The following is an 11592-nucleotide window of genomic DNA, read 5'->3' on the forward strand; positions in this document are numbered from 1 at the left end:
GTGTGTGTGTGTGTGTGTGTGTGGGTGTGTGTGTGGTGTGTTGTGTGTGTGTGTGTGTGTGTGTGTGTTGTGTGTGTGTGTGTGTGTTGTGTGTGGTGTGTGTGTGTGTGTGTGGTGGGTGTGATGAGATTTCCACCAGTCTGATCCCATCTAGACCACATGAAGCAGCAGGAACAAGAGGAATGTAAGAGTAATAATACGCTTTACTGTGTCCCACACACTCAAATACAAGCCCACCATACATACTGTGTGTGTGTGTGGGCTTTGCGTTTGTCCGTTCATGTGTTAATGTGCGCGTGCGTTCCTGCGTCTCTATGCATGTGTGTTCGTGTATCGCGTACTGTGTGGCGTGTACATATCCATGTTTGTATGTGTACATGTACACGTGTCATGTATTTGGTCAGTAGTTGACTGTGTCGTGGGGAAGGGATAGAGGACAGTGCGGGCCTTAGGGGACAGACAGGCAGAGAGGCTGGCTGCGTGGCAGGGAGGGCCTACACACACACACACACACACACACACACACACACACACACACGAGAATGCAAAGAGTGTGGAAAGCTGTCACCAAGGCAAAGGATGGCTACTTTGAAAAATCTCAAATCTAAAACACTTTTTTGGTTACTACATGATTCCATGTGTGTTATTTCATAGTTTTGATGTCTTCACTATTATTCTACAATGTAGAACATAGTCCAATAAAGAAAAACCCTTGAATGAGTAGGTGTGTCCAAACTGCACACACACAACGTTGCACACATACACACACTGCAGCACGCACACAAATGCCGCCGCATTGCCCAGGGCACAACACACAGCAGAGGACTCTGGGTACACCATGCTGCAGAGGCTCTGCTCTCACTCTCTSTCTCTCTCAAACCCTCCCTAGAATGCATAAACTTTTTCCTACATTATACTTCTCCCTTTGTTCGTTATCCAACACATCTTCATCCTACTTTCTCTCTCTTTCTCTCTCTCTCTCTGTCTGAACGACCATCTTCCGTTTATCTCTCAAATCCACCTTTTGAAGTCTCTCCTCCAATTACATTGCTTTGTCTTTCACTTTGTCCTCCCAACCCTCTCGTTCTTTCTCTCTCTCTTTGTCTGTGTCTCATCTTCTCTCCCGAGGGCTCTACTTGTGTCAGTTCCTCTAAACAAAAAGATCTGTTCCCCCGGTGGGAGATATCCTTGTCTTGCCCACACCCCTCCAGCTCTAGCCCCTATCTTCCCCAGCCTTATCCCAGAAAATAACCTTCTCCTCAACTCTCCACCCCTCCTATTCCCTCATCCGAGCTAGGCCATCTAGGGACTAGGATGTGGGCGCACACAGCGACACACACACATATACACTCACCAACTTCCTCTAAATCATTGAAATCTATAAACCCCGAACTCCTCAAGARTTTGTTGTCCTCTGCTTCGGTCTAACCTAAACTTTGTGGTCAAACAGTTAGTGTCTCCCGGTCCAAACTGATGGTATGACTGTCCTGAATAACAACACAGTAACACGCCAGGGAATTCCATCTCTCCTGGCTTTATACGTCTGTTTATGGGCTTCTGGCCAGATACGCCCTTCAAATGTTTCCAACTGATGAACACATTCAAAAGACATTTTAGATATCTATATGTAGGCCTATTAAAACACAAACATTTTTACTATACTCCGATACTCTGAGAGCTTCGCTAACAAGCAGTGGTGGAAAAAGAATCCAATTGTCATGCTTGAGTAAAAGTAAAGATAAGTTAATAGAAAATGACTCAAGTAAAAGTGAAAGTCACGCAGTAAAATACTACTTGAGTAATAGTCAAAGTATTTGGTTTGAAATATACTTAAGTATCAAAAGTCAAAGTAAAAGTATAAATCATTTCACCTTCCTTATATTAAGCAAACCAGACGGCACGATTTTTTTWATTTTTAATTTARGGATAGCCAGGGGCACGCTCCAACACGAAGCATTTATGTTTAGTGAGTCCACCAGATAGTAGGGATGTAGGGAGGGATGACCAGAGATGTTCTCTTGATAAGTGCGTGAATTTGACKATTTTCCTGTCCTGCTAAGCATTCAAAATGTAACGAGTACTTTAGGGTGTCACGAAACTGTATGGAATAAAAAGTACKTTATTTTCTTTAGAAATGTAGTGGAGTAAAAGTAAAAGCTGGCAAAAATATAAATAGTAAAGTACAGATACCCCCCAAAAAGTACTTAAGTAGAACTATATTTACTTAAGTACCTTACACCACTGCTAACCATGTCTCTCATAAGCTTTCAATCAAAGACTACAGTTGGTAACACTTTATTCTGACTGTAGGAGGATTAGGAACTAATGTATTCAATAAGTACTGATGGTTGAGTGCTCCAGACTGTAAACAATCCCTTTCACCTGTACAAACACTGATGACCTGCCAGGATAGTGGCTCTTGTTAAAGTTGACACCCAAATATTCTTGTAGAAGTTCCGGCATCGATAACAGCCTGGCTCCTTCAACATGAGGGACCCGGGCCCGAACAAGGCGCTCATGCGATTCGTAGTGTTTCTGGCCGACGGAGCGTGCCGTAAACACAACACCGGCGGCATTCTTGGGCTGATGGGATCTTTTCAGTTGCAACGTGTCCCGGGGCAGGTTGTTGTGCGGGGATGTTTACGTTCATCTTCCTACTCACTGTCCTGGCTGAGACGGGTTGGACAGGGAGTCGTCTGTGTGTGATGTGTGTATGTTTGTGTTTGTGTGTATGTATGTGTGTGTGTTTGTTTGTTTGTGTGTGTGTATGTGTTATGATGTGTGTGGTTCACTTTGCCTCAGTATAACCCCAGAGGGGGGGGGGGGGGGGGGGGGGGTATTGTTTATTTTACTGGCTGGTTGTGTTTACAGAAACAGATGTGATAACGGAACGGTCCTGTCTCTCGGTCTCGCTTCTAGCGAGGCCAACAACTGATCACATCACTGACTGATACTCTATGGCCCATAAAACTAGCGATGAGAGAGTGCATGCACAAGCATAGACACACGTGTACACACAGACACACAAACACACACAGACTTGAAAAACGGGAGATCCCAGAAAGGGTAGTGCTAGACCCTTAAATGCTCTCTAATAGAGACTTCATAGTAGTTGCCAGGGCGACTAGTGCTGAAGTACTACAAAGGCAGAGRCGGGTAAAGGGACAGGGCTGCTGGTCACCGTGGTAACAGAGTGGAATACCACAAGCCAGGGTGGAGTGGAGTTATGCTGGCTGCATGATCAGAAACACTAAGCTTTCTGTAGGCCAAACATAGACTCTTCACTTCTACATACAGTGCCCTCAGAATGCATTTGATACCGCTTGACTTATTCCACATTATGTTGTGTTACAGCCTGAATTCAAAAACTGATTAAATCCATTTTTTTCTCACCCATCTACATACATACAATACCCCATAATGACAAAGTGAAAACATGTTTTTATACATTTTAGCACATTTGTTGAAAATGAAATACAGAATACAAAAGTATTCACACCCCTGAGTCAATCATTTGTAGAACCACCTTGTGTGGCGATTGCAGCTGTGAGTCTTTTTGGGTAAGTATCCTAAGAGCTTTGCACACCTGGATTGTACAATATTTTCCCATTATTATTTTTAAAATTCTTCAAGCTCTGTCAAGTTGATTGTTGATCATTGCTAGACAGCCATTTTCAAGTCTTGCTGTAGATTTTCATGCCGATTTAAGTCAAAACGGTAACAAGGCAACTCGGAGCATTCAATGTCGTCTCTGTAAGCAACTCCAGTATATATGTGGCCTTGTGTTTTAGGTTATTGTTCTGCTGAAAGGTGAATTTGTCTTCTAGTGTCMGTTGGAAAGCAGACTGAACCAGATTTTCCTCTACGATTGTGCCTGTGCTTATAACTGTATTCCGTTTATTCCGATGACAAGCATACCCATAACATGATGCAGCCACCACCATGATTGAAATTATGAAGAGTGATTCTCAGTGATGTTTTGGATTTGCCCCAAACCAAACACTTATTTATTCAGTGCAAAAAAGTTAAAAATGTCCTTGCCAAATTTTTTGCACTATTACGTAATAACCTTTTACTGCAGTGGGCTAAATCAGGGTCACACAGAGTGTTTATTGGTAGTCTTAAACAAATCTATTTTGAAACAGAAGTATACACCTCACACACATGGTTATGGACTTAAAAATAGAAGACACCTTCACCATGTCAGATATCGAGTTGTAATGTATTAAGTTAGAATTTGAATCTCAATATTACACGTTATATACATCACAGAAGACTGAAATATAACAAAACCGTTTGACATAGAAGCACCGGATTTTCGGCAGCTTGTTTATTAATTCTGAAATTCTGAAAAATATGAATAACATTCAACCCATGAGGCAACTAGGTTTGGCTATGTGCCTTGTTACAAACAGGAAGCATGTTTTGTTATATTTCTATTCTGCACATGCTTCCTTCTTTTCACTCTGTCATTTAGGTTAGTATTGTGGAGTAACTACAATGTTGTTGATCCATCGTCAGTTTTCTCATATCACAACTCATGGTGAAATACCTGAGCTGTTTCCTTCCTCTTCGGCAACTGAATTAGGAAGCAGTCGAAGGTCGCATGTCTCTTTGTACTGGCTGAGTGTATTGATACACCATCCAAAGCCCAATTAATAACTTCACCACGCTCAAAGGAATATATTCAGCGTCTGCTTATATTTGTACACATCCACCTATCAGTGGTGTCCTTCTTTGCGAGGCATTGAAAAACCTCCCCTGGTCTTTGTGGTTGTATCTGTGCTTGAAATTCACTACTCGATTGAGGGACCTTACAGATAATTATGTGTGTGGGGTACAGAGATGGGGTAGACCTCACAAAACCATTTTAACCACTATTATTGAACACGGAATGAGTCCATGCAACTTATTATGCGATTTGTCAAGCACATTTTAACTCCTGAACTTATTTAGGCTTGCCACAACAAAGGGTTTGAATACTTATTGGCTGAAGACATTTCAGCTTACCATTTTTAATTCATAAAAATAAATAAAACACACTAACAAAATTCCACTTTGATATTATGGGGTATTGTGTGTAGATCAGTGACACAACATGTCAATTGAATAAATGTTTTAACCAGGCTGTAACACAGCAACATGTTGATAAAGTGAAGTGGTGTGAATACATTCTGAAGAGGCACCGTAGCTGCTGTAGYGCCAATACAGTCTATACAATATCCATTCCCTCCTCCACTGCTGTCTTACTGAGATTCAACACCATTCACCTATGGAATGTCTGTTGAACTTTAGTGCGATTGTTTGTGTTTCACTTGGTGAATTGATGCTCATGGTCAGTGAGCTTATGGTCATGTGTGTGTGGTCACTGGTCAGTAAGAGCGAGGTAAAGTTGATAGTTCATACTCACGTAGTTGGTCAAAGTGAGTCTGTATCCCGTCGGGTCCAGGGATAGAGCACACGATACGTGCCTTCTGGAAGGTGCTCCACTTGTTCACCAGACTCCGCTGGCCCCCGATGTCATTCTGTACACACCCAGATTAGAATAGATGTCACTATCGACATAGACAGCAACCGTGATGGTAAGACGGTAAACAAACACACATATACAGGCACATCGATAAACACACAAGTGGACGTGCTCATTTTACGTGTACACACACACACACACACACACACACACACACACACACACACACACACACACACTTTGGTACCAGTACACACAGGCACGTAGAGATCCTTACCTTGCAAACACGCGCCACTCTGGAGTACAGCACCTTCCCAGCAGCCCCCTCTGCCTCCTGAGCCCGCTCAGTGAAGAACACGTACACCTTATCATCCTCTGGGTTATCAGTCTCCGCCATCCAGGCCACCTTAACAAACTGGGCATCTGACAGAGAGCGAMAGAGAAGAGAGATTTTACAATTTAGACAGAGAGGGAGAGAAGTAGAGAGAGAGGGTGTGAAAAATGTGTTTACAAATTAGAGAGAATGAGGGGAAATATTTTGATGAGTAAGAGTGAAAGAGAGAACAAAGATAAATGATTGAGTTTTTATTGTTTAATTTATACACTTCCTTACCCTGCAGCCAGGAGGAATCGTACTGCTCGGTGCGGATCACATGACGACTGCCCAGGCTGCGGAAGAAGGCAGAGTCTCGACTCATGAAGTCAGATGAGATCCCAGCATACAGCTCCCCATCTGGACACGGATACAGAAAAACACATTATCCAACACACTATATAGGCGTACCCATGGAAAACGCACAAACACGTCATTATCGAAGGGCTTTCTGGGATGTGCTTTGGCATATGATTGCTGTAAATAATTGTGTTAGCTAGCATACACCGATGTCATGGTCACATAAGCCACGGCTAACACAGTTGTCTTCATGCTACAGATTTTGCCATCGACAGCCATCAARACTGTTAAGCCCTGCACAACTAACGTGCTGTTTCCKATTTAACAACAGAAATAAATGATGCTCAACTGGGACTACTGGCCGAAGTTATTTKTTTTGTGAAAACACAACGCATGGAGAGTACATTATACATCTGTTACACTGGACGTACACCTATAAGGACATCAAACAGGTCTTCGTATTAGTATGAACTCACTCACACACAAGCCATTTGCTCACAGACATACTGTGTGTGATCTTACCAATAATGGCCGAGGCAGTTCTCTGGTGCGGATCATATGGACACTTTCCCTTCCCGCATTCAGTCTGTCCAAATGATAGAGTTTGTTGCTCCGACTGCCAAAGAAACAGAATTGAATAGACACAATTTAAACACTCTACACACATACACACACATGCACTCACTCACGCATGGACACACACTACTGCCACATGACCAGGGGAAGACTGACCATCCACATGACCATTACGGGCAAATGCCAGATGGGCTTGTCAATGTTTAGCCAGTGGCCATGTCTGTCTTGTTTTTTTTTAACGTAAAATTATCATTATCTGGCGAATAATGGGGGCGTCAAGAAAAAAAATTAAATGGTCCGGGGTGTTCAAAATGCCAGGGGACGATTTTTGGTCCCAGTCCACCCCTGCACATAACTCATGTACAGTACAACTCTAAAACTCTCCCAGACTTGTGTATTAAGGAGGCAGTAATCTCTGTAAATATTTGGGTGAAAAATTTGTGAAATGCAATGCGAGGGAGGCAGCGCCGCTGGCCTCTCAAAGCATCACGTCCCCTCGTGTCCTTGCTCAGGAGTCTAAGCCCCTTTCATGGGTTTCGCACCTTCTCCCAGAAACACAGACACCAGCACACATGGGGACCTGAAGACAGTGTGTGAGAAAGTGAAAGAAGAAAGAGAAAGAGGAAGAGCACGGGAGTTTAGCTAAGAATCGTTGAGACGTGGGGCAAACACTCGGAGGCATAGGATAGGCAGGCATCGGGGTATAGGGGTACACAGTTCAGTACACATAGTAGGTGTAGCAACAGATAGCGCAGCTATAGGGGCAGACAGCTAGGCCTTTAGTCAGACAGAACACACAGGTATAGGATGTATATAGGACAGATGTAGAAGGACAGAGAGAGAAAGCTTGAGATAGGCATCCGTTTTCCTCAATATATTCCTGGGGGACCCCCGGGTGTACGCATGTTGGGTGAGGAAGGAGTGTGTGTGTGTGTGGCTTTACCTTGAGGAAGACGGCGGTAGGGATGAAGGCACAGCGAGGGTTGAAGGCTCCCGTTCCYCACACATACAGGTGGGTCTGGTTATAGGGCTGCAGCACTCGCAGGAAATTAGCGCACTCCAACTGTAGAGGGGGATTGGAGTTAGGAGTGTGTGTGTGTGTGTGTGTGTGTGTGTGTGTGTGTGTGTGTGTGTGTGTGTGTGTGTGTGTGTGTGTGTGTGTGTGTGTTGTGTGTGTGTGTGTGTGTGTGTGTGTGTGTGTGTGTGTGTGTGTGTGTGTGTGTGTGTGTTTGTGTGTGTGTCTATACCGGTAACCCCTCACCTCCCGGTCCTTTCCAGCCATCAAACACTCTTGGACCCGGTCTGGACTTGCTGGCCAGTAGAGCTGAAAAAGGAAGAGACAGTATAGTTGTCATGCCACCATGATGATCTGGTATCATGCCACCATGATGATCTGGTATCATGCTACCATGATGAGGTGATATCATGCCACCATAGATGACTAACCTCCACAGCATGTCCACTGAGTTAGTCATTTAGGGGCCGTAGCAGAGATCACGTGATAAGATAAAGATGTTTCTTTCTTCATTTCAGCTTTTGATTTTTAAAGCTCCAGTTACTGATAAGCATACACCCATTAAGACTGTTAGAACTGCTAATTCCCCGTGGATTGATGAGGGATTGAGAAATTGTATGGTTGAGAGGGARGAGGCAAAAGGGATGGCAAATAAATCTGGCTGTACAGCCGATTGGCAAACGTACTGTAAAAAGAGAAATTATGTGACTAAACAACAAAAAAAGAAGAAGAAATTGTACTACGAAAACAAAAGGTACATTTTATAAACGATGATTGTACAGAATGTGGAGTACCTTCAGTTGGCCAAAAGGCAAACTTAGCTTCATCCTTCATTGAATCAGATGGCTCATTCATCACAAAACCCTTTGATATTGCCAACAACTTTAATGACTTTTTAAATGGCAAGATTAGCAAACTTATGCATGACATGCCAACAACAAACTCTGAGCCTTCATATTCATGCTTAACTGACCAAATAATGAAAGACAAGCATTGTAATTTGGAGTTCTGTAAAGTGAGTGTGGAAGAGGTGAATAAAGTATTGCTGTCTATCTATAATGACAAACCACCTGGTTCTGACAACTTCAATGGAAAATGTCCGAGGATGCTAGTGGACTATATTGCTACGTATATTCGCCAGCTCTTAATTGTAAGCCTACAGGTACATCAATATCATGAACGGCAGTCTATCCTGGCTCAAAGTAGAGGGGAGATTGACTGCATCACTACTGGTCTTTGTAAGAGGTATTGACATATTAAAATTACCAAACTGTCTGTACAATCAGTTAACACACAGCTCAGACACCCATACACACATGCTACCAGGAGTCCAGAACAGAGGCTAGGGAATGCACAGTACTATACAGAGCCATGACTACAGGGAACTCTCTCCCACCTCAGGTAACTCAAACTAGCAATACATGTATTTTATTTATTTTTATTTAACCTTTATTTAACTAGGCAAGTCAGTTAACTCTTAACCCTTTTTTAAATTTTCGCCTAAAATGACATYCCCAAATCTAACTGCCTGTAGCTCAGGCCCTGAAGCAAGGATATGCATTTTCTTGGTACCATCTGAAAGGAAACACTTTGAAGTTTGTGGAAATGTGAAAGGAATGTAGGAGAATATAACACATTAGATCTGGTTAAAGATAATACAAAGAAAAAAAGAAAAAAAATAATTGTATTTTTTTGTACCATCATCTTTGAAATGCAAGAGAAAGGCCATAATGTATTAATCCAGCCCAGGTGCAGTTTAGATTTTGGCCACTAGATGGCAGCAGTGTATGTGCAAAGTTTTAGAATGATCCAATGAACCATTGCATTTCTGTTCAAAYTTTTGCATCAAGACTGCCCAAATGTGCCTAATTTGTTTAATAATAACTTTTCATGTTCAAAACTGTGCGCTCTCCTCAAACAAAGGCATGGTATTATTTCACTGTAATAGCTACTGTAAATTGGACAGTGCAGTTAGATTAAGCTTTCTGCCAATATCAGGTGTGTCTATGTCCTGGGAAATGTTCTTGTTACTTACACCCTCATGCTAATCGCATTAGCCTACATTAGCTCAACCGTCCCACGGGGGGGACCCACCAATCCGGAAGAAGTTTTAAGAACAAATTCTTATTTACAATGACGGCCTAGGAACAGTGGGTTAACTGCCTTGTTCAAGGGCAGAACGACAGATTTTACCTTGTCAGCTCGGGGGATTCAATCTAGCAACCTTTCGGTTCCTGTCCCATCGCTCTAACCACTAGGCTACCTGCCACCCCATACATGTGTATGATGCACAAAGTTCGTATATGACGATATGCTTTACTTCCGCCTGTACCCCAGGAATAGTAGCTGCTGCCTACGCAACACCTAACGGGGATCCTAATTAAATAGTAAATGCTATCACTGAATACCAGAGGGGGGAGTAGACTGGGCGGCCATCAGCATTCTCACTGGGCATATATAAACCCACCATCTGTGACGAATACCATGTCTTGGATGGGAGTTTTATATAACTAGTTCTATGCTCTGTCACATGGACAAAGATGTGGAAATGCATAGACCCGACACTAATCCCTGTGCAACATGCAATTCAATTAGCGAAGGACTGAAAAGGAACTGGATAAAAAAAGTAAAGGAAGAGAGGGAGGATATGGAAAAGGAGAGAAATTAGGATGATGCTGGTAGTGGACATGGGTAAATAGAGAGTTGGAGAGAGTGGTCACATTTGCACATAGAGAGACACACACAGACACAAACACACACGCCCGCACACGCACAGCTCTTCCGTCCTTGTGTGTGATGTGGGCTGGCGGTGAGGGACTCATGCAATAGGAATGCCTGAGGGGTTGGTTGATCAGAGGATGGTGTTATTAGTGGGAGCATAGCGCTCCAGTCAATCTCCTGCCAGGCAGAAATCGGAACAGGGGTGACCTTAGAATGAAACCCTCACTTATACAATACGGGGCTATTCCCGTCTGGGAAAGAGTCTGAGAGAGAGAGAGAGAGTCCCTGTGTAAATGTGTGTCTATGTGTATTGGAATGAAAGTCTGAGCGGGAGGAAATGGAAAGGGAGAGGAACGAGAGGCTGTGATTGGTAGTGGGCACGGGTACATACAGTAGAGAGGTGGAGAAGTGTGATGATCGCTGTGTATTACAGGTGGTGTTAGTCTGAAAGAGAGGGATTGAGAGACACAGGAGGCTTGATGGAAAGAGGGAGGGGACGCTGGACAGCTGGCGGTGGCTTACTCCTCCGTATTCTGGTTACCATCAATTTGAGCGTAGTTATCCCTCTACATTACTTTCTCCATGCACACTGGACAACCAACAGTGACTGACAGTCATCCAGCCCCTAACATCTATTCTCTCACAAGATTCTCTGGGTTACGGTGAAAACCAGCTAGGAGTTAACGTTTTCCTAACTGAGGAGTGGAGCTGGATCAATACATGTGTTCATGGGAGTGTAAGTGTGGGTAAGTAATTGTGTTGAATCCATTACCCGTTCTTTCACACAATCATGCAGACCAGAACCAGACTGTGGTTTGGATAATTGCTTTTCAAATCATCTTTTTTTCAACAAAGTTCTAACAATTATGGTGGTTGTGTCACCAGGACAGCTCAGTACAGCTTGGTTCGGCTCAGTAGTGTGAGAAGCCTATAGAGAGCCAGGCAGTCTGACCTTGCTGGGGTTCTGTGTGATGTCGTCCAGGCTTGTGGACAGCAGGTTGTCCTTCATGGCCACGTACAGACGGCGGCCATCTTCGTCTGGCAGCAGAGAGTGCACGTCCCCCGCCGCCAGGGGCAGGGACAGGAGACGGCCATTCTGGACCAGCTCTGAGAGAGAGAGACAAAGAGACAGAGAGA

At 43.6% G+C, this 11592-nt stretch overlaps 1 protein-coding gene across 1 annotated transcript in view; it reads right to left on the reverse strand.

The window, feature by feature from the left end:
• The window catches only part of sema3h (sema domain, immunoglobulin domain (Ig), short basic domain, secreted, (semaphorin) 3H), a 36280-nt gene that overhangs the window by 9752 nt on the left and 14936 nt on the right, over window positions 1-11592 (reverse strand). The window contains exons 2-8 of the mRNA XM_023990794.2: window positions 11408-11562; window positions 7981-8043; window positions 7663-7782; window positions 6666-6759; window positions 6084-6203; window positions 5748-5893; window positions 5411-5525 (exon numbers count right to left, since the gene is read on the reverse strand). Coding sequence (XP_023846562.1) covers window positions 5411-5525; window positions 5748-5893; window positions 6084-6203; window positions 6666-6759; window positions 7663-7782; window positions 7981-8043; window positions 11408-11562 — 813 coding nt within the window. The remainder of the gene's footprint in view (window positions 1-5410; window positions 5526-5747; window positions 5894-6083; window positions 6204-6665; window positions 6760-7662; window positions 7783-7980; window positions 8044-11407; window positions 11563-11592) is intronic.

The sequence above is a fragment of the Salvelinus sp. IW2-2015 genome, linkage group LG7 (genome assembly GCF_002910315.2).
Source record: "Salvelinus sp. IW2-2015 linkage group LG7, ASM291031v2, whole genome shotgun sequence".
Taxonomy (NCBI): domain Eukaryota; kingdom Metazoa; phylum Chordata; class Actinopteri; order Salmoniformes; family Salmonidae; genus Salvelinus; species Salvelinus sp. IW2-2015.